The 22,037-nt window shown below is 51.8% G+C and overlaps 8 protein-coding genes across 8 annotated transcripts; 5 read left to right on the top strand and 3 right to left on the bottom strand.

Moving 5' to 3' along the window:
- Positions 1–741: 741 nt before the first annotated feature.
- J4E82_004149 (uncharacterized protein) lies at positions 742–2,496 on the top strand (the record flags this gene model as incomplete). The annotated part of the gene is made up of 2 exons (XM_051730430.1): positions 742–1,400; positions 1,464–2,496. The coding sequence occupies 2 exons, from the start codon at positions 742–744 to the stop codon at positions 2,494–2,496; spliced, it is 1,692 nt and encodes a 563-aa protein (XP_051589769.1).
- A 570-nt stretch (positions 2,497–3,066) lies between these two features.
- On the top strand, positions 3,067–4,439 carry J4E82_004148 (uncharacterized protein; the record flags this gene model as incomplete). The annotated part of the gene is made up of 3 exons (XM_051730429.1): positions 3,067–3,740; positions 4,269–4,334; positions 4,385–4,439. The coding sequence occupies 3 exons, from the start codon at positions 3,067–3,069 to the stop codon at positions 4,437–4,439; spliced, it is 795 nt and encodes a 264-aa protein (XP_051589768.1).
- Positions 4,440–6,385: 1,946 nt separating this feature from the next.
- J4E82_004147 (uncharacterized protein) lies at positions 6,386–8,769 on the top strand (the record flags this gene model as incomplete). The annotated part of the gene is made up of 4 exons (XM_051730428.1): positions 6,386–7,331; positions 7,379–7,508; positions 7,664–8,182; positions 8,229–8,769. 4 exons carry the CDS (start codon positions 6,386–6,388, stop codon positions 8,767–8,769), a joined length of 2,136 nt encoding a protein of 711 aa, XP_051589767.1.
- A 60-nt stretch (positions 8,770–8,829) lies between these two features.
- On the bottom strand, positions 8,830–10,145 carry J4E82_004146 (uncharacterized protein; the record flags this gene model as incomplete). Its single annotated transcript, XM_051730427.1, has 2 exons — positions 8,830–9,780; positions 9,837–10,145. 2 exons carry the CDS (start codon positions 10,143–10,145, stop codon positions 8,830–8,832), a joined length of 1,260 nt encoding a protein of 419 aa, XP_051589766.1.
- Positions 10,146–10,515: 370 nt separating this feature from the next.
- On the top strand, positions 10,516–11,994 carry BNA52 (Kynureninase 2; the record flags this gene model as incomplete). The annotated part of the gene is made up of 1 exon (XM_051730426.1): positions 10,516–11,994. One exon carries the CDS (start codon positions 10,516–10,518, stop codon positions 11,992–11,994), a length of 1,479 nt encoding a protein of 492 aa, XP_051589765.1.
- Positions 11,995–12,271: 277 nt separating this feature from the next.
- J4E82_004144 (uncharacterized protein) lies at positions 12,272–13,538 on the top strand (the record flags this gene model as incomplete). Its single annotated transcript, XM_051730425.1, has 4 exons — positions 12,272–12,279; positions 12,672–12,798; positions 12,849–13,059; positions 13,192–13,538. 4 exons carry the CDS (start codon positions 12,272–12,274, stop codon positions 13,536–13,538), a joined length of 693 nt encoding a protein of 230 aa, XP_051589764.1.
- A 297-nt stretch (positions 13,539–13,835) lies between these two features.
- J4E82_004143 (uncharacterized protein) lies at positions 13,836–14,828 on the bottom strand (the record flags this gene model as incomplete). The annotated part of the gene is made up of 5 exons (XM_051730424.1): positions 13,836–14,351; positions 14,415–14,426; positions 14,479–14,541; positions 14,598–14,632; positions 14,696–14,828. The coding sequence occupies 5 exons, from the start codon at positions 14,826–14,828 to the stop codon at positions 13,836–13,838; spliced, it is 759 nt and encodes a 252-aa protein (XP_051589763.1).
- Positions 14,829–15,758: 930 nt separating this feature from the next.
- Positions 15,759–21,828, bottom strand: J4E82_004142 (uncharacterized protein; the record flags this gene model as incomplete). The annotated part of the gene is made up of 3 exons (XM_051730423.1): positions 15,759–16,022; positions 16,070–16,183; positions 16,237–21,828. 3 exons carry the CDS (start codon positions 21,826–21,828, stop codon positions 15,759–15,761), a joined length of 5,970 nt encoding a protein of 1,989 aa, XP_051589762.1.
- Between the last annotated feature and the right edge of the window lie 209 nt (positions 21,829–22,037).

The raw sequence follows: 22,037 nt of genomic DNA, 5'->3' as shown, positions 1-22,037 counted from the left end.
GAATTCGCGCGATCGGGATTTGCGAAGTTCGCCAAATCACATGTTGTTTTCCCTCGCTCATTCATACGGTTAGTTACGAAATCGCAAAGCATATTCGCTATGACAATTGGTGCTCAGGTGTTTTTGCAGTTTGTTACCTTTGAGATGCATGGCATAGCGACGTAAGCCTTTAGACCCTCAGAGCGGTGTTGTCTTAAACGTATTGGGTCAATGTGTTGGAGATATGTCTGAAACTGGCACGTATACAAAAGAGTTCATCTTTTCTAGGTTTTACCCCAAGTGCTAGAGCCTGCCTTATGGGTATACACTGTTATCCTTTCAACCCTTTTTATTCTAACTCTAAATACTTCGTAACTTAATTGAGCATGTATACCTTCAAGATGCAACCTTGTAGAAATGAACTTGTTCGTATTTCTGCTCGTAACCAACACAAGCCCACGTCTACTCAGATTGCTAGGTGAGACTTGCAGCAACTGCGTTCATGAATGTCTGTAGGTTCAATTTCGATGCTCATTGCATCACCACGTTCATGCTTGTAGGCGTGAAGGAAAAAATAACTCGGAGTCGACCATCGGACTAAGCCTCTACCGAGGCAAGCTTTTATGCCGGTGTTTAACCTGAACTGGCTACTAGCGCGGACACTAGACCCTATGGGGATCTATAAACTGATACGGCTCTAGTCGTCTTGATTTGTTTTTCAGGCTCCAACTCTTCGACAGAATATTCGCAAAGTACGGCATGATGAGCGGAGAACCAATCGAGCTCGCCAATCTTGGAGCCGTGGAAGCGCCAACGGCTGCAGCGATATCTGATTCCACTGCACCGCTTCCTCAATACCCTCGTGGTATCCGCTTGGTTCTGATCACAGTCGGCCTTATCCTTTCCATCTTCCTCGCAGCTTTAGACTCGACAATCATCGCTACAGCAATTCCGAGTATCACCACCCAATTCGGCAGTATCAGCAATATAGCCTGGTATGGCTCGTCATACTCTATCACTAACACTGCGTTCCAATCCGCGTGGGGCAAAGCTTACCAGTACTTTAACCTCAAAGCGACATTCATGTGTGCGATTGCAGCGTTCGAGATTGGTAATGTAATATGCGCAACTGCACCATCGAGTGAGGTGTTGATCTTTGGAAGGATCGTGGCTGGCATGGGCGGTGGTGGGGTGATGACAGGCGCGTTCATCATCATCGCAATTACTGCTGGGCCGGAGTACAGATCAGCGTATATGGGTGTGCTGGGTGTGACGTTTGGATGTGCGAGCGTCGTAGGGCCGTTGATGGGTGGTGCTTTGACAGATGGCCCCGGATGGAGGTATTGCTTCTGGCAAGTCAACCTAGCATCATATGTTCAGACATACGGTTTGCCACCACTAGAAGCACTCGATCGGATGCTGTGTGCATAACGCAAGAGTCATAGGAACCTCCTTGTGTACACCATAGCGCTGACTCTACCCAGGATCAGTCTACCGATCGGTTTCGCTGCAGCGCTCACGATGTTTCTTTGCTTCAAGAACCCCGAAAAGCCCAAAGATGTACCTCTCCGCGAGAAAGTATTGAATCTGGATCTTAACGGCGCAGTCTTACTCTCCGGGTGTTTCTCGTGCTTCATTCTGGCCATGCACTGGATAGGCATCATACCTTGGACGAGTGCTCGTGTTATTGGCAGCTTCGTGGGCTTCGCAAGTCTCTTCATCTGCTTTGCCGTCAACGAGTATGTCATGGGCAGCCGTTCTATGGTACAGTTTCACTTGTTCAAGAACAAATTGGTTTCAGCCAATTTGCTCTATGCCATGTTCCTTGCTGGCGCCTTCTTCCCACTTATGTATACGCTACCCATTCAGTTTCAAGCTGTCGACAACAACACGGCTTCGCAAAGCGGTATCCGGCTCATCCCGCTTGTCATGGGCGTCTCGGTCTTCACCATGATATCGAATGGACTGCTCACATTTTGGCGCCATTACAAGCCCTTCTTCTTACTTGGCGCACTCTTTGCTGTGGTTGGCAATACGAAGATACACTCCCTGGACGCCAGTACACCAATCAAAGACTGGGTTGGCTTCGAACTCTTGACAGCCATGGGAGTTGGCCTCGCTCTTCAAATCCCGATGATCGCGAACCAAGCCCTGGTTCCCGTTGAAGACCTGGGAGCAGCAACATCTATGTCGCTGTTCATGGAGAATTGTGGTACTGTTCTATTTGTCGCATCGGGTGAAGCCGCATTCACGAACGGACTCCTTTCAAGTCTTGCCCGTAATTTGCCACAAGTCGATGCGAAAGTGGTATTAGATGCCGGCGCGACGCAGATACGCGCTCTTTTCTCAGGTCACGAGCTGGAGCAGGTGTTGGGTGGATATCTAGATGGTTGTAAGACAAGTCATATCGTTACTGTAGCTTGTGGAGCGATGGCTGCGGCGATCAGTTTGTCGAATGCAGGGCCGGCAGCCATCAAAGAGTTGAAGAAGAGTATCGAAAAGAGCCATGAGCGATGATTGTGCGAATGGATTGATGGATGAGGCTTCAACATCTGGGATGTTGTTTCAACATAGAAACCAGGGCTCAACGCCTTGCATTTGGGGTGAGCTCAACGCTCGCGTCTAAACTCGACACATGTGCGCTGCTATTACAGGTCACTCCAGTAGCCTATTGGCATTAATCTATGCTGCTCAAAGCGCACCACCATGAGCTTGGATGACTCGACACCGACAATTGCACCGTGCTTATATCCTGCTATGCATCGATCGCTCAGGGTGCCTGGGAGACTTGTAGTTCCTTAAGATCTCTTCGACAATGGGTGCGTTCGATGAGTGTAGATATGACGCGTCGATGACACGTTGTTCCAATACCTGGTGACTTCGTTCGCGATTCGTGAGGCTCAGTTCGTGCCGGATGAGAGGTGCGCGTGGATGGAGGCGCGTGACGTAGCATAAAATATGCTAACCGAGTTTGGTCGTAGCTCCTATCACGAGCCAGGGCGGGCCGTGCGCAAGGCGGCGACTCAGCCATCGACGCGCTTATCATAACAGTCCCATCTCTCGCCTCCTCTACAATGTCCACACATCATGCCATCAAACAACTCGACTCTTAATCATCGGAGCAGGCCTTCCAACACTCTATTCGCCTTTGGCATCCTCGCGCAGGTCGCGTTGCTTGCCGTTATCTTCTGGACTTATACGAGCTATGGCAACTCCCGTGAGCCGACCACGTTAGCGGAAGCAGCAGTGAAGACAGCAACAAGACCAAACGGCTTCACTTTGCGCCACCTTATAGATCATGGCGCTGGCCAGTCTGGACCACGAGCACGCAGATTCGATGTGACACCAGAGCGATTTGCCGTAGCTGGTCTTGATACTCACATCGGACCCTTCGCTATCAAGACAGCACCGGTGAAGATAGAACGACCTGCATTGCGTGGCTACGATGCACAGATCCCCATGTCGTCCATGTGGGTCGCCGAAGATGTACCGGGTCCGGATGTTACGGACAAGAACACGGTAATCAGTTTCGCGAACATGTCCGAGGATGCTTACAAGGTCGGTCGTGATGACGCTGGATGGATGGACGTTGACGGACGTTACAATTCATCAGTTCCTTTTGGTTGGGATGACAGTGGCATCCGAGGTCACGTGTTTAGCGATGATACCAATTCCACCATCATTTTGGCGGTGAAGGGAACGACTGTAGCCATGTTTGAAGGCGATGGAACCTCCGTTCACGACAAAGAAAACGACAACTTGTACGGCTCTTGCTGTTGCGGCCAAGGCGGGACATATCTTTGGCGCAAAGTGTGCGACTGTCAAACTGGCACCTACAGCTGTGACGAGCAATGTGTCAAGGACGAGTTACGAAGGCCGAATAGATACTATGCTGCGACTGTCGGGCTGTATCAGGAGGTCCTCAAACTCTACCCGGATGCGAACATTATGACGACGGGACACAGTTTGGGAGGTGTCTTGGCTTCTTTGATTGGCTTGCAGCACGGTATTCCTGCGGTGACATTCGAGGCCTATCCGCAAGCCTTAGCAGCTAAGCGCTTGGGTTTGCCAGCTGCCGGCGATGTCGCTCCACTTAGGAAGAATACAGGCGGCTTTCATTTCGGGCATACCGCTGACCCTGTATATATGGGCACCTGCAACGGCGCGACGAGCTTTTGCTCAATCGGCGGATATGCTTTCGAAACACTCTGCCATACCGGGAAAAGATGTGCATATGATGTGGTGAAGGATTGGGGATGGAGACAGAACACGCAAACACATAGTCTCAGGTACGCCATTGACAACGTGTACATGAAGTACGACGAGGCAGCAATATGTCAGGAAGAGGACGTTGGGTGCGTCGATTGTTATCTGTGGAAGTTTGAGAACGGCACCCACACCACAGCGACAACCAGCTCCACGACTGCAACAAGTACTACGTCCTCAAGGACACGGACTGAGACGTGTAAGACACCTGGGTGGTGGGGATGCCGTGATGAGACCACTACGATGGTATCGACCACTTCATCCAGCCCATCAAGTACCGCAACCAGTACTAGTACAAGTACCTGTCAAACTGTGAGTTCATAAATTCCATGACTGCGCACACTTCGCTGACTTCTAAAGCCCGGATGGTTTGGTTGCAAAGACAAAACGACAGCTAGCACAACTAGCACAACTAGCACGACTACTACTACGTCTAGTGAGCCAACAACTACATGTACCTCGAAAGGCTGGTTTGGCAGGTGTCACGACGACGTGCCTGCGACGACTACACCAGCCATGGAAGGCCATGCGTACTGGCGGACGGCCGCGACCGCGACGCAAACGGCACCATAAGTTGATTAAACTCCTGGACATCGTTTTGGTGGTAGTTAGTTGAATACAATTGCATCTACACACGAGTAACACAACAACTAAAGCTCTCGATTTCGCTATCATACACGCGACGCCGCCGACACTTGTTTGGACCTTTCCTGCTGTCATAGTTACAGAAGTCGCAAGATCGTGCAAGGCGCTCAGCTTAATAGGAAACCGCCGATCATATGGATCTTCAATCTTTACATGCCGACACTGACTGCGACTGACAAACACGATGCCGACGCCTTTCCTCAATCAGGTAATCAAGCGAAGGTACTGATGGGTCAAGCTTCTTGCTTTCGGGCGTTCCCCAGGCTAAACCCGAGCGATCTGAGTCATTTGCCATATCTCTAGGCAGCCATCACCCAGTACGTCAAGACGGAGACATAAGAAGCTCAGCTCGGCCAACAACTAAGCTTCTTCAGCCTCGTTCGAAATGCTTGACCATGACTTCCATCTCACGACACCCCGTCTGTTCATATCTCACCTTTTACCTACCAACGATGCGCATTGCGACTTCATACACGACCTGATGCTCAGTCCAGGCATCACTAAAGAGATGCCTGCAGCCGCCGTGGAGAAGGCAATGAGCACTCCTCCTCGCGACGCTGGGAGGAAGTTCATCGCGGACTGTATAGACAGAATGGAGAATACAGGCTATGGTCGCTACCTCATCTCTCTGAAGCCAACCTCGACCTCGGACATATCAGCACTTGAAGAAAGCACCTTGCCTTTTTCGGAAAGACGGTTGGTACCAATCGGCGTTGTATCGATGCAACATGCACGGTTCCCGTCCGCCCCTGCAGCACCAACAATCCCAGACGTAGGCTTCGGTTTACTATCTCGATATTTTGGAAACGGTTACGCTACTGAAGCTGCAACAGCGCTGCTGAATTACTTTAGAGAAGAGAAAGGACAAAAAGAATTTTGCGCTTTTTGTAGACCAGACAACAAGGCGAGTAAAAATGCGTTGATAAGGTTGGGATTTGAGCCGAGAGGCCTGAGAGAGGTCCATGGGGTTGTCGAGGGAGAGTTGTTGAGTGCGCTGGTATGGACCATGGGCATTGGACATGAGGAAGGGGTCCTTGAGGCAAGAGGCTTGTAGTGAGTCGTGAAGCATGTGGCCGAAGGCGAGCCGCATACCGATAAGATACCGTAGCTTCACGTCGGATGTTTTGATTCTATACAGTATTCGCATGCTATCACCCAAGCTCCCACTGCCATATTGCATATGCGCAACCTGATCATATGGTTCGTAGGTTCTGCACTTGACTAGCGGATGATGGACGCGTCTAGTGATGATGATGCTGCCAGCCACACGCGGAAAGAGCGCGCGATGACGCCCGCACCCTGGCGGCCTAAAGACAATATGCCAAGCCCGCTATCAGCCGAAATTTCCCGTCCGACAGTCTCGTCGGAACAACATCCGTCAAACGGTTCAACGAGTCCCGTCATTCAGCGCTGCAGCGCGCTCTGGCTCATACTTACATGCTAGGAAAGCAAAAGGCTGCAAACACATTTAGGGTACATTACATTGATCATCGACATGTCCACACCATTGGATCAACTGCCGACGCGTCCGGAGAAACGGCGTCGACTCGAGCGTGTCGCTGCGGCCTGCGATCTTTGCAAGAAGAGAAAGGTCAAATGTGACGGCGAACAACCATGCGCTTACTGTACGCGAAAGGATCGTGCGGCTACTTGCACGTTTAGTGGTCATCATGCCCGTCCTTCCACGCGTTCCGCCGGACACACTCCTACTCACGGTGCCCGTTCCGACGACATCCACCGCCCTCACGCTCGTTCCGCAGGCCATACACCGAATGACCGCGACCGCGACGAACAGGACAATGTTCTGCGGGAGAGGAACGATCGTGAAGTTGCTGACGTTGGAACATCACTCTCCCCAACACTAAGTAGAGACGATCAGCAGGGAGACACAGTAGTGCCTCTTGAAGGCCGCATCCTTCGTGACGCGCAAGGGAAGTCAATATTTATTGGCGATTGTGCTCCGCTGTCTTTTCTACAGACAGTCAGGCACCTCATCACATCTGAGGTTGATCCAAGAGCCACTGTCCAAGCCACTCGCGACCCCATCATCGAGATTGCGCGTCCTGAATCAGCAGATCAACATTCATGTCCTCCAATCGATGTAAACCAAGTGGACGCATTAGTCAATGAATATATTGCTGCAAGTAGTGGTCTCGTTCAGCTATTCCAGAAAGAGGATCTCGCTCCTGAACTGAAAGCCTGGGCAAGTAGCAGAACCTCAAGCTCAGACGACGCCGCAGCTGCAGTATTTTATCTTGTTCTTGCTATTGGTGCACAAGAAAGATTTGAAGAGAAGGCAGAAGCTTGGTTCAACACAGCTCGGGATCTGCTTCTGAAGCATATGTGCAGTAGCATGAATGTCTCTACAGTCCAAGGTTTCGCGCTTGTAGCGATCTTTATGCTCCGAGCATCTCAGCCGAACGGAGCTTACCTGTATTTTTGTATGCGAACGGGAGGACGAAACATGCGGATCGCTAACATTTCCTAGCCTTGGCTGCGCGCGCCGCATATGCAATCGGCATACACCGAACTGAAGTAAACGCTTCCTTTGGAGAGACCATCAAGCTGGTACGAGATCGCATCTGGAAGAGCATCCGTGTCACTGATCAATTAATAAGGTAAGAAACAGATTGAGTTTCATTATGGTCTACTATCACAGTTTAGCTCTGTACGCTGCCTAACTTACAATCCTGGCGACAACCTCTTGGGTATATCATCAGAGGTTGATAACCTTGCTTTGGGATCTTCGCTAATCACTCCGCTCGTATTCTAGCAATGCCTTAGGTCGACCTCCGTCTACTTCCGATGTTGACTGCACCGTCAAGTACAATGCCTTAGAGGATGGTATGGAAGCCGATGATGTCAGCGTACTGGACGCAAGCGTCCAGATTTTTATGATCATCGAACGCGTTGTCGTTGAAGTGTACTCGCGCAAACGTATATCTTTACGTATTGCCGATTATGTCTCGCGACAATTGAAGAACTGGGCATCCAAATGGCTGCATAAACTATCCGGGCTCACTGCTAGACGTCGTTCTCGGGAAGCAGTAGTGGGCGCTTGCTCCACACTCTGCTCATACTATTATGGCATAATGCTACTCACACGACCATTCCTCATTTACGAGTTATACGAATACATGGGCGCACCACTGAAGAGTGGGGGCACACAAGCTGATCATCAAGAGAAGCGCAAGTATGCGGATGCCGCACTTGATGCAGCCTCAACGCTAGTCGATACTCTACTGGCTGTCATTCGTACGAACCAGTTGCCTCGCAGGATGCCGCTGATAGTGTAAGCTACACCCTCCTCCGGATCAACCAGAGCTAACAAGTATCAGGTCTTGGCTTTTCACTGCGACACTCGTTCTTGCAGTTGGTGTGCTTGGTGACTCAGGACTCATGTTGGTGGACAGCTGCAAGGATGCGATAATATGCATGGATCACTTCGGTCAAGTCGACCCTCATGCGCGACAATATTCGCAGGTCGCTCAATCGCTACTCAAGATCACCACCGCACATGCGAAGAAGAGAGAGTTGCATTTGCGACGGAAACGGAAACAAGCTTCGTCTGAACTGTTTGGTTTGTTGCCTTCTGAGCCTACTGGTCTCCAGCCTCAGACGGAGGAATGCGAGGCGCAGCTTGGCCCTGGTTCTTTGGTTTCTCGAGATTCTATCCAGCGCCATGTGTCCTCCGCAGCGCCACTCGATTGGACTATATACGATGCCGACTTCTTTGCCATGCCATGGCCGAGCGAGAACGACCAAGGTCTCCAAGACTTCCTCCAACCAGGCACTCACAATCTCGACGGCGTATCTGTTGCCGATATACCCCTGTTTCCCATCCACGATCAACAGACAGGTAGCGACTTCTTCCCATAGGCTCTGAAGGGATGCCTTAGCATCACGGGTATCTTTCTAAAAGGTCTTTTCCAACACCTTTCAATGCACGACTTTCGTTTCGCTCGTCTCGTCTCTCGAAGTTCGTAGGAATGGTATCAACTTAGTACCTCCTGTCCCTACCAATTCTTGCGTTTTTGGCTTCCCGGTAGCTAGTTCGGTCGAGGCGGAAGCGAGATCTCTTCTTTTAGGGCCAGTCGTTGGCTTTCCCATCCGACTCGGTATGATAATGTACCTGGTCACCAGAGCGATGTGCTTGTCGCGGAATCCGCTGAGTGCTGCGACTGCTTCGTTGAATGCTGTCAGGAGCTCAACGTTATCTCTATGACTGTTAACATAGCTTCGGATGTTTGCGATCGCGGCGACGTCGTCAAGGAAGCGGGCGTGGGGTCCAGGCATGTAACCACGCATTTCCGCGTGAAAGCCGCCGCTCCGGAAATGGTCGACTGAAAGAACCGCGTCGAAAAACTGTAGCAATGACGACTGACCGTTGGATCCGCCCCGATATGCCCGCCATGTGCCGTTTCCATTGCCCTCGTCATAGAAGACACCGTTGGGCAGACCGGCGGTGGCCATGTTCATGCTGCCAGCCAAGAAGGGTCGAATGGTGTGATAAAACATTTGCGGGTCACATCGCTCATCCATACGTTCCAGCAGCTGGCCGATGCTTTGCATTCCCTGTCGGAAATATTGCAGCGCGTGTATGATTGTTGTGACATCATTAGTCTCTACTGCTTCGACTGCACCCAGCATGGCCTCGATCAGTGGGCCAGCTCTTGCCTCCATGGCGTTGGATATGATGAAGAACCACGATTCATCATCACTACCACTCACTGTGTGCAACGTCACCATGTTTTCCGGTTGTGTCAAGTCGGCGTTCTCGCTCAATGGTGTCCAATTCCATAAATTTAGAGCTGCGTATGTGGCCACCGGATGCACCTCAAGATACTCAGCAGTCCGCAGGAATGGTACACTGATGGCTGGAGGTAGTCGCTACGTTTGTTGTTAGTATTTCACGTCTTAACAATTCCGGGCTAATGCTAGCATACCTCTGATGGCTCAGGACCAGCCCATATGTAACCTTGAGCTATGACGGCCAGCATTGAATGAGCTCTCTGCCATTCCGCCTCACTAGAAAGATGTGATGTGTCTAGAACCGGCAACTTGTCAACCCATTGCCGTATTTGTTGTGTCTCGACGAGTATTGGGATTTGCTCAATGATCTTTTCCCATGGTTGATAGTAGGTATGCGGTAAGCGAGTCAATGGTGACTTGGCAGGCAAGAAGCCGTTCTTTGAGATGCCGTAATAAGGGAGTGCGGCGGGCGAAGGGAGAGCAGGAATCTTATGAGGACTCATTGCGGAAGTGGTAGCGACAGTATCGTAGCACAAGAATATCGGAAGGATACGTCCTGCATTGAAGCGGCGAACTCCTGCTTTATTACGCTGAACAGATAGGTCCACGCGCAATCACGGTCGCGTTCGGATGCTTGTCGGAACCCGGAACGACGGAAGCGATGTCGGAACAATGTCCGCGACCCCAATTGAGAAGGTGCAAGCTTAGTTTGCTGCAAGCCTCAAAGGCTCTTACTGCGAGACGTAATCGTCGGATCGAGATGCATATATAGTCTGATGCCGTCTACCTGACCGTATTCTCGAATTCATACATAACATTACAGCTCTGTTGGCATTCTTCAAGACAAATAACCCTTACCAACAATACATCGCCATGGACGCCGCCGCAGCAATCAAGCAGCTACGCCAGGGCCAAAAGCCACAGTGGCCAGCAAATGCCGAATCATTAGAATTCGCGCACTCTCTCGACCAAAGCGCAGAGATCCCCAAAACATTCCGACCAGAATTTGTTGTTCCTAGCAAGGCGCAACTCAAGCGGAAAACCCTAAAAGATGACGCACAAACCGCCAACCCAGCATCAACACCCGATGACGAGGCTATCTACTTCTGCGGTAACTCATTAGGCCTACAGCCAAAGGCCATTGGCGAGCACCTGAACGCATACCTGAAGACATGGGGATCCATCGCCGTTGGTGGCCATTTTACCGCCCTCGAGGACTCGCCACTTACCCCATACCAAGACATGGCTGCGGGATGCTCAAAGAGAATGGCTGACATCGTCGGCGCATCACCCTCAGAAATCGTTGCCATGAACACATTGACCATCAATTTGCATCTGATGATGGCTGCATTCTACAAGCCTACGGAGAAGAAGCACAAGATTATGTGCGAGTGGCGACCATTTCCTAGCGACTGGTATGCGATCGAATCGCAAATAGAATGGCATGGTCTCGATCCCAAAAAGTCGATGCTCTTGGTTGAACCAGATGACGGACACATCATGACTACAAAGAACATCCTCAGACTTATTGACGAGAACGTGGACGAGTTGGCGCTGATCATGCTACCTGGTATCCAATACTATAGTGGCCAACTACTCGACATCCCAACCATTACCGCACATGCACGGAAGCACAACATCACCATCGGATGGGATTTAGCGCACGCTGCCGGCAACGCTGAGCTGAAGCTCCACGACTGGGATGTCGACTTCGCCTGCTGGTGCACATACAAGTACATGAATGCCGGTGCCGGTTCCATCGCAGGTGCTTTCATCCATGAGAAGCACGGCAACAACGACCACTACAAGGGACTCAAGGGCTGGTACAGCCACGACAAGTCATCACGCTTCCTCATGGACAACAAGTTCGTTCCTACACCCGGCGCGCAAGGTTTCCAATGTTCAAATCCATCGATCGTCGACCTCACATGCCTAGCTGGCTCGCTCAGCGTCTTCGAAAAGACTTCCATGGCCGACCTACGTTCACGATCCCTGCTCCTGACGGCATATGCTGAGCACCTGCTCTCTCAGATCGCCGCACGTAACATCAAGGACGGCGCTTTCCCCTTCCAAATCATCACACCCACAGATCCTCGGTTCCGTGGTGCACAACTCAGTGTTCTGCTCCCAGAAGACGTCTTTGACGATGCGAGCGCAGCGCTGGTAGAAGGTGGTGTTATCTGCGACAAGAGGAAACCAGGTATCATTCGGGTTGCGCCTGTGCCAATGTACAACACTTTCAACGATGTTTGGAGGTTTATGCAAATCTTTGAGGAGGCGATACGGCAGAAGGGACAAGGGCAGATGCAGGAGCCTCAGTCGCAAGGGGCGCTAGTTGAGGCGAGGTTGTAGTTTGATGATCATTAGTTCGGTTATATTCCCCCGCAGGTTTAAAGATTAATACAAATCAGCAATTGCGTATCAACAGCCCGATTACGCCTTCATATAACTCTATAAGAATTAGCATTAGGATTCCATGACTTCGACTTGATAGACATACCGGATTTAGCATAAAATCAAAATTGTCACTGGGCTGAGGCTCCCTTGAACGTCAGTGCACGTTTTGTTCAAAGTTGACTAAAGAACCTTTCGTTTCATTCGTCTCGTAAGCGCGCGACAAGCCGCTTCCATGGAATCGTGTTCCACTGCATACTTCCTGCTGAAGAAAGAGCCATCTCATGTTGTTATTGGTACCTGCCAGGACCACTAGTGTACTGCCTATATAACCAGATCATGCGTAGAATCATCGCATCGCTTCTATACTCCAACACCTGCAACCGTCTTTCATCTTCACCTTGCCAGTGACTATTTTGGGAGAAAGTTCGGGTCAACAGCGGGGCTACAGACGAGGGACTACCCTCTATACTTTAGTGTTCTATCCTCACCCAGTAACGCAATTACGAACAACCAAAGATATGGCAGAGGCTGCTGAGAAACAGATTTTAGCTTCACTCAAAGGGCATGTTCAGTCTCAACATCACATCATTCTCTCTCATTGCCGTGGCGCCATCACACTGACTCGCTTCCAGTGTCCTCAAATCTGGTGCATACTCTGATCTTACCATCACTTGTGGTAACGATACGCACAAGGTCCATAAGGTCATTGTGTGCGAGCGCGCTGAGTTCTTCGCTCGTAACCTGAAATTTGGCGGAAAGGTAAGCATTTGAAGCAAGGTGAGAAAATCGGAAGCTGACAGGTCACCCAGGAATCAGAGAGTAGTATCATCGATCTTCCTGAAGACGAGCCAACAATTATTAAGCTTTTGATTCAGTACCTCTATGAAGGCGAATACGAGCCTTTGCTTCCAGACGACGAATCTCGAGAAGCTTTACTTGCAGCCAGGATCGGTCGCCCGAAACATGATCCCCATGGGCGAGCGTACAGCTACCAATTTCCCCACTCATGCAGCCAACCCGGTAGATTCTGCCACCTATCTCCCGTTTGTCCACATCACACATGTCGCGCGCCAGTGTTCGGTTTAGCAAGTGGTTCAGCAGATTGCAATCATAATTGCCGCAACTTTAACTGCAAAGAATGCAACAATCCAGAGCCGTCAATACCTCCGCCAAACAGTGAATCTGATCAACTCCTCCTTCACGCCAAGATGTATGAGATTGCGGACAAATACGACGCAGTTGGACTCAAGGATCTGGCCATTGAGAAGTTCAAATGGGCGTGCCAGTATCTCTGGGACGATGACAAGTTCTCCATTGCAGCTGACCATGTCTTCTCCACCACCCCCGACCATGACAAAGGTCTGCGCGACATTGTCAGTGAGACAATCGGCGCACATATGGGCTTAGTCAAGAAACCCGAAGTGAAGGTCCTCTTGACCGAATTCAACGGTCTTGCTTTGGGAGTTCTAGAGAAGAAGATCATAGAGCATGGTTGGTAGAAGGAGAAGTGATGGGCTTTGCTTTACGCTCGTTAGCGTCAGAGGGGTACAAGAACCTATGAAGTGAGCATGAGAGGTCTGCTGGAAAGCGAACAATACTTTGAGGACTGCGCATCTGGAAAGGAGAATGTGAAGAATTTGAGAGACTGCATACTGACCAACACGCCTTCCAATGCACCGCCATGTCCAAAGACCCCAACTATACCCATGTCGTATCTGCGAACTGACCTTTCCGTATATACGGAGATCATAACACTATCCACCCTAACCATAGCCCATTCATAACATGTCCTTCACCTACTGCAACCTCACCTCGCCCTCCTCCGTCTTAATCCCAAACTTACTCAGCCTAATCCTCGGCACAACACCCACCAGCACCAACACACTAGCAACAATAACAGCCCAATGCTGAATACCCCCCACATTCAAATTATACGTCGTCCACGTAGCCGCGCAAATCGTCGCAAGTCCCAAGACGGCAATGACATAACCCGCCATCCTATGGTACTTGTACACGCTCTTTGCATTATCCACGCTACCATATAGCTGCGGGACATAGTACTGCGTGAAGCCGACAATAGCCTGAATGTAGACGAGTATGTAAAACGTAAGACCGAGACGGGCGTGCGCAGACTCAAAGTGTGCGTGGCCGGGGCCCGCTTTGTTCATCTCGATGATGATGAGTCCGGCTGTTAGCGCCGATGCGCCCACGGCGTGGAAGAGGAAGTGGGCAATGGTGCCGGAGCGCTTCTGCTCGGGCGTGTGCGTGGGTTGGAGGACGAGAGCGGCTTGGATCGCGAGGAGGAAGCCGGCCTATTGGGGGTATCAATGATACGGTTGTCGGGAGGGGGTGACTAGGGTAGTGTTGTGGCTTACGGAGTTGAGGAGCTGCGCGGTTAGCTTGGTGTTTCGAGACGTGTAGACGGAAGGGGGGGCTTACTGGATGTGCGGAGAAGAAGATGAGTTTGTTGGAGAAGATGGCTCCCCAGATTATGGCTGCTAGCTGTTGGTAGGTTAGTATTTGTTGTAGCATTCGACGGGTCGCCGAGGTGCGCTTACGATCCATATGCCTGCTTGCGCGATGGGAGCAGTGCCTGTCAGTCTGTTAGCAATCTCCTTCTTCGTACACAGTCTTCGTGCAGATTCTCGGCACGTACCGATCCACAGGTTGTGATAGAGTGGCTGTCCATGCAGTTGGCTAGCATCTCCTCTTCTGCCTAGAAGAGGCTCTTCTTCGCTCTGGCCGCGCGCCGCAGCGACATTTGGCGGAATTCCGGTCGCAGAAGCCATGCTGAGGATATACAGAACCAAGCACCGTGATACAAAGAGTGCGACTCGAGGAAGCGATAAAAGGAAGACACAGCGTCAGCGCGCGACTGGTGTCAGAGGGGTGCTTCGGACTTTGGGCAATGAGGAAGCTCAGGCCGACAATGACGACAACACCAACCCCTGTACATATCCACCAATCAGCGCCATGGAGATGTCAGATGCACTCCTGGCCAGCCAATGAGCGCAGAGATGACAAACTGTGGAGCAAGTGGTGATGTTTGCATCGTGGGTTTTGGGGGGTGGAGAAGACGTTTCTTGACACGGACATGCATGTTTAGCGTATGCATGTTGGTCGCGTGGAACGCTTCAGCTCTGTACATATCGTTCGCACTAACAGTAAACACCAAAGCAGGCCACGAGCGTTGAGCTAACATTATTGATCTTAAAATATATTCTCATCTCCATGACATCGTCTCTATCGTACAAGTTCGCGCTCATCCGTAGGGCTGCACTCGCATCATCATCTCTACCCATACCTTGGTATATATAAAGTGCCTGTTGGTATCCCTCTCTTTCTATCCCATGGCAGAAATTGCCGTCATAATACCGCCCAACCGACTATCTCAAGGGGTATGATTCTCCACCAGCTGCGCTCCCAAGTAAAAATACGCCGTCAAATGCTCATGCATCCGCAAGAAACCATTACGTCCATTAACCAATCCAAATGCAGATTTAAACTTAGAATATAAGATGCGAACGACATCCAGACGAGGAAAGCGCACCTCTAGTGCGCTGGTAGTAGAACGTCGACCCATGTCATGTCCCATGTGCCTAGTAGCACATGCCGTTTTCCCCAACTGCGCCGTTCGCTGATGCAGGTAGGACTAAAATCGAGTACTGTGCCTCGATACAATGTATGTTCGTGTACGTGAAAGTAAAACACAGCCCCCCTCACTTCTTTTTCATGAAGGCAGGCTGTTTCGAGGGGTCGGCCGGATCCAGGAATTTGGTCATGGCAAGAGAGAGCTCCTTGAACTCTACAGGCTTCGTGACATACGAATTGAAGCCCGCTTCTACGCACTTTGCGTATACATCACCCAGGACGTTGGCTGAGAGTGCGATGATTGGGTGGCGACGGTAGCCATGTTTCTTCTCCCATCGCCGGATCTCTTTGCAAGCCTGGTACCCATCTTTGTTGGGCATGTGCAGATCACACTGGTCAACGTTAGCATGGAACAGAAGAGATCGGTATTATTACTTGCAAGAACAATTGAGTAATAGCCTGGCGGCTTGGAAAAGATGGTTTCGGTGGCTTGAACACCGTCCTGTACTGTCTCTGTTTCAATCTCTATTCTGGCAAGAAACTTCAAGATCACCTACGAGCAGTTAGTATGGACCAATGTACAATATTTACAGAGCGAAAGCTTACCGTTTGGTTGATCTTGTTGTCTTCCACCAGCAAGACCTTATGATTCTTGCCGCCTACCCGACGCTTGAGTTCTTCAAAGACGAGTTTTTGGCTGACCACGACCTGCTGCGCGCTGTCTTGGTTGCGGTCCGTGCTCGACTCACGCTCCTTCTGTGGGTCAAATATAATGGCAAACTTTGATGGCTTGAGCGGCCGGTAGATGAACTGCAAGCGTCGATCCAGATGAAGCTGCTCGTAATCATATACTGGTGCTTCCTTGATGAGCTCTTTCTTCTGGGATGGATCCGAGACTACGACGACAGATGTGTTACCGTACGCCATGGAGCTGAAGATCTGATCCACGATGGCGTGTACCTCGGCAGTGTCGTGTAACACAAGTACAACATGGGTGAATAACACCGGATTGTCGCCTCCCATCATCTTCTGCGCCTCAATCACGCTAGCCTGGCCTGTCACCTGATGGGGTATCCCTTGAGGAAGTGTGTTCTTGATGTGTCGAATCGTCGCCTCTCTACTATGCTCTAGTGGGCAGACCACCAAAATAGAATACATGGGAGGTTGCAAGGCGCTACCAAGTGGTGAAAGACTGCGATGCGGTGACGACGCGCGGAGAGTCTGGTCCGACTCAACAGACGTCGAAGAGTCGGGTTTGGGAGCTTGCGGGTCGCTATCGGTTCGCTTGGGAGGCAGAGCTAGTTTGATGTCGGGGTCCGGAGCAGGACTGGTTTCCTTCAAATAAGAAGATGCAGACGATCTTTCCGAACGCAAGCTTGACTGTCCTGTAAGTGCGGCGCTGGTCAATGAATGGTCCGAGCTCCCCGACGAGAGAGAGGGCGAGTCACGCGATCGCTCAGAAGCTGATAGGCTGAGCGCTGGAGATCTGGGAGATTCGCTCTTCTCAGAAGACACACTTGACACACGCTTGATCTGTGCATGTCCTGGATTCTGCGACTGAACAAACTTCTGAAGAGCAGAGGGCTGAGGCGGAAGCGAAGGCACCGGTGGCATCGAGAGTGGAGTCTCAAAGGCCGGTGTACCAGGGGTAGAGACCTGGGGCTTGGGGTAGTCATCTGCAGTTGGCAGCCCAAACTTGATGGTGAAGAAGAATGTCGAGCCCTTACCAGGCGCACTTCGAGCATCCATTCTACCTCCATGGAGTTCCACGAATTGCATGGAGATAGCCAATCCAAGACCAGTTCCACCATGTTGCCTGGTGCTGCTGGCATCAATTTGACTGAATCGCTTAAAAAGATATTTAGCCTCGGCGTCTGTGAAGCCTTGGCCAGTGTCTACAACTTCGAACCGGATCATAGTCTCGTTATCTCGTAGAGGACGAGAACGATCGGGTGGTTGCAGCTTGCATCTGATAAAGATCTCTCCATGCTCAGTAAATTTGATCGCATTGCCAACCACATTGAGAAGGACTTGTCTGATGCGGAACTTGTCACCCTTGACTTCTGCTGGTACTCCTTCATCCACGAGGTAGTTGAGTTCAAGGCCTTTCTGTATGGCCAGGCCCATGTTCAGATCGTTGACTTCCTCGAGAAGCGACGGCAGATGGAGCCATTTCATGGACAACTTGATCATGCCTGCTTCGACCTTTGACAGATCAAGGATGTCGTTGATAAGATTAAGCAGACTATCAGTACTGGCTTTGATGATGTTGACGTGCTCTAGCTGTTCGGAGTTGAGCGTGCTATCTAGCAAGAAGTTGACCATGCCGGAGATACCATTCAAGGGCGTTCGAATCTCGTGAGACATGTTACTCAAGAACTTGGACTTTGCGTCCATAGTCTCCTTTAATGTTTGCTCGAGCAGCTTGTGGTCGTTGATGTCTGTGGCTGTGCCATACCAAGTCTCTTCATCACCGTCTTCAGAGAGTGACTTCTCTAATAGGATCCTGACAAGATGCCACCTGTATTCGCCGTCCTTGTTGCGTAGCCTAACTTCGGTAGAGTAAGACGCTCGCCCGTGCGCATCCTTGGCGACTCTCAATATGCCGGTGCTTGCTAGTTTCGACAACTTGGCTTGGGGCATATCCATGCGATCAGGCGTCGATCCACCAGGACTAGTGATTGTCCTCTCAGTTTCAGACGAAGTATCAGACGAGTGGGATTCGGTTCGCCCATGGTCTGCTGGCATCGAAGTGGGAACATTGGCGACTCCGTCTTCATCCAACTCAGGAAGCTTACACTTGATGACATCATCAGGATGCACGTGCTCTAGGAAGCCGTTGCCCAGGGCCTGGATTTCGGTCTGGCCCGAAAAAGCAGTCCATTGAGAGTTGCAGAACGTCAAGCCCCGCCGATCGGAAACAACAAAAACGATCTGCGGGCTGGAGTTCGCTAGCGCGCGATATTTGGCCTCAGAGGCTGCCGTCTCCTGCTGCCGCGCCGAGTTCAGCTCAGCAGTATGCTGTTCGTGGAAGTCCATATTGGTCCCGATCCAGTGAACAATCTGTTGACGCTTGTTCTTGAGTGGGGCAACACGGACGTAGAACCATCGGTAGCAGTTATCGAATCTCTGCAGTCTCACCTTCTTCTGCAATTGTTGTCCAGTGCGCAGAGATCTGCTCCACTCTTCTAGGTACGACTCGCGATCCTCTGGGTGGATTGGATTCCATGGGTCCTGCAATACTTGGCGTTGATCCTGGCCTCTGTATATCAGAAACTTTGAATTCACCCAAGTGACCGCACCAGTATTAGGCGCGGCAGTAAATATCTGGACCGGTAGTGAGTCGGTGATGGTTCTGAGTAGACTCTCGGAAGGAGGTGGCATGTCGGACGTTTCGGCGATTGATGGCCCCCTGACATGTCCATGCTGAGCTGGGGGTCTTCCACCTGGCGTTGTCGCTGCTGGCAAGGACTGGAAGGACGAGCTAAAGTCTGCACCGTATGAGTGCAGGAATGAGTGTCCACGGTTTGAGGCGTCTTGCAGTTGAGCGCGACGTGCGCTCAATGACTCGTCTGCCTTGTCGTTGCGTCCCTTGGCAGGATCCTCGTTGACTTGCTCTGCTACAGGATTCACTGTCACGCGTTTTGCAGTACGCTTATCTGTTTTCCGTGCTGACTGGTCGTGCGGATTTGACGTCGGCGGGTTCAATGTCTTGCCGTATTGTTTCCTAGCATCAAAGTAGCTCTCGACCGCTTCACTGCCTGCAAGATGGCCAGGCGTGCCGCCCATCGAATGTTTACTCGAAAATCCGACCGAAGAAGTATCCCAGCCTGGAGTTCCAGCGATGGAGCCACCAGGGCTGTGCTTGGATCGGCCAGAGTAGTCGGAAGGGCTAGTAACACTACCTGCTGCTGAGTTGGTGATATCCTCAAGGTCAAGGTGAAGCAAATCATCGAGACTATCCGAATCTGATGGCAGGCTGATACCCCCTGAAGTGCCGGCTGTCATGCGGCGTTGTCGAATGGACGCAACTTGAGCTTGAGCATTGGTGAAGTGCCAAGCATTGGAGAACGACGTGGCTAGGTGAGGACCAAGATGCTTCAGCGAGTTGGTCAGGTTACGCGGGTATGGAACAATGGGCGACAGTATCGAAAGAATCGCAATAGGAGCTTTCCGAACAAAACCTTCTCTGTTCAGCGATGTCGACATGGACTGTTCTGATTGCCGTCTTGCCATAGGTGGCATTTGCGACGGCGTAGTAGTAGCCGGTGATGCCATCTCTTGCGATAGGATAGGATGTATCAGCGGTATGTGCGTGACTGTGCTGGCTCTGTCAACGCCGATGGCCTCAACCATACCATATTGTGTGTAGTCTTGCGGCGAACGGGAGGGATTGAAAGTCTCCTCATCAACGTTGCCCGTGGCGAAGAAGGGATTGGCATCAGCGTCATTCTGAATAGCTGGTGAAGGGGCGGGTGATTGTGCCCACGGTGAGCTCGGGTATTGTTCGTACTCCTCGTAACGTTGCGGCAGGCGGGGATCGTTGGTTGCTAGATTAGCTCGGCCACGAGCAGCAGCAGTTTTCTGGGCTTCTTGTGCAGCAGCACTGCCCTGTATTGCAGAAGGTTTGGGTTGATCCTGCTTGTCCTTGCCTAGGTCTTCTTTGGATGTTGCATGCGAAGTCGAATAATCCCTAGTAAGAGTGACCAGACGTCCTCTCTCCAAAACACGATTGACACCTGTGTTGTCGATGAGGGCATCTGGTTCATGATCAAGAGCTCGAAGTACATGGTACACGGCACTGGGTGGCGATGGTTCTCCCACACTGGAGAACTCTGGATCGCTGAAAGTAGGACCGCCTGTTGGAGTTGAACCAGCAAATGCAGGAGAGGCGCCGTCGAACGAAGCCTGGGAAACCTGTCTTAGTGGATGCTCTGGCCTCGCCGACATGTGGGGTGCATGGCTAGCCGCTCTCATCGGACCTCTTGGTCGGGTAAGCGGCGCTGGCGTTGGTGTGTCTGGCGATGTGTTGGATCTCTGGCGTTCGTGGCCTGCAAATGAGTGATGGGAGAATAGCTTCGGCCTGCGCTCCGGGATCATGGTGGCTGGTGGCATATCTGCATGTTCATTTTCACGCGAGCCTGACTCTTCTTCAGATGGAAAGTGAGTGCCTGTTGCTTCCTGATACGTAGCTGCGAGGGGACTTCCGTTGTTGGTCGTGGCAGTGAAGCTAGTCTTCTGCCCCCACGGCACATTCTCAATATCAGACGCGTCCGCAGGGACTGCCAAGGTCGCTCTTTCTGCTCCGTAGTGATCACGCATGATGGAAGTCACAGCCGTCCACCAAGCAGGAAGACCGGGCTCGGCACCTAGGCGCAATACAATTTCGTAGAGATTGGGACTAGGGAATCGCGGGTCCTCTGCATCCGGGCTTTGGTAATGTCTTCCTCCTGGGGCAAAAGGCGTACTCGATGCGGCGGGGGTGCTGCTCTCGGAAGCGATGCGCTCTTGCGGGGCTGCGTACTCTCGCGGTTGGCCCGCAGCTACAGTAGGGGACAGGCTGGTGAAGGGCATGTGGAATGCTGAAGCCCATCTTGGCGTGTTTGGGACAGAGGGGAAAGGATACGATGGGGTGCGGACGGCATGGGCGGCGGCAGGCGTAGGTGGCATGCTTCCGCGGATGGTTCTTGCCGATTCCGTGGACTCAGTCGATGTGGTAAGGGCCGTGGGTAGCGGGTTTGGGCTTGGTGTAGGACTGCTAAAGGCTCCCTCGAGGGTGGGCGAGATGCCGGGCATGGGCTCTTCCTTGATGGGCGATATGCGACGGGACCCCAGGGCTTGGGCTTGGGCATTGTTGGACGAGGAGCGCAGACGGGCGCGCTGCTGTTGCTGCTGCAGCATCTTGAGCTGCAGGCCGCGCAGTCTCTCGACTTCCATCTCGTCGGGCGAGGCCTCGCTCAGCGGCGCATCCTCTTTCTCGTCAGCCGGCTGGCTCTCGGGCTCGCTCATTTCCGTGTCGGTGGCTCCATCGTCGCTACGTTCGCTCGTGGGGCGGGTCTGGGGCGACGACTGCGACGTGTGCGACTGGTAGGGCTTCGCGTCGCTGGCAGCCAGTCTTTGCAGTGGCGGGCGTGCGGTGGGTGGCGTCGCGGTCGGCTCTCTCTTGGAACTAGGAGAGGGTGACGGGGCCTTTGTCATTATTGCATTCCCCAGTCTCCCACGTCTTGCGCAAGTGGTGTCGTGATGGGGTCGAGGATATAGGGAGCATAGATGGGATGGTGAGCTATGACGTCGCGGCGGGTGCTCCTGGCAAGAATGGACGGTGTAGAGGCCTCAGCACCATGGACAACTCAACAACTAACAACAACAACACACGACTACAGGACCACCGGTGGTACTGAAGCTGT

Source organism: Alternaria postmessia, assembly GCF_024291825.1.
Source record: "Alternaria postmessia strain BMP 2775 chromosome Unknown scaffold_19, whole genome shotgun sequence".
NCBI lineage: Eukaryota > Fungi > Ascomycota > Dothideomycetes > Pleosporales > Pleosporaceae > Alternaria > Alternaria postmessia.
The sequence above is the reverse complement of the archived record's forward strand: the minus strand, read 5'-3'. Positions and strand labels throughout refer to the sequence as shown.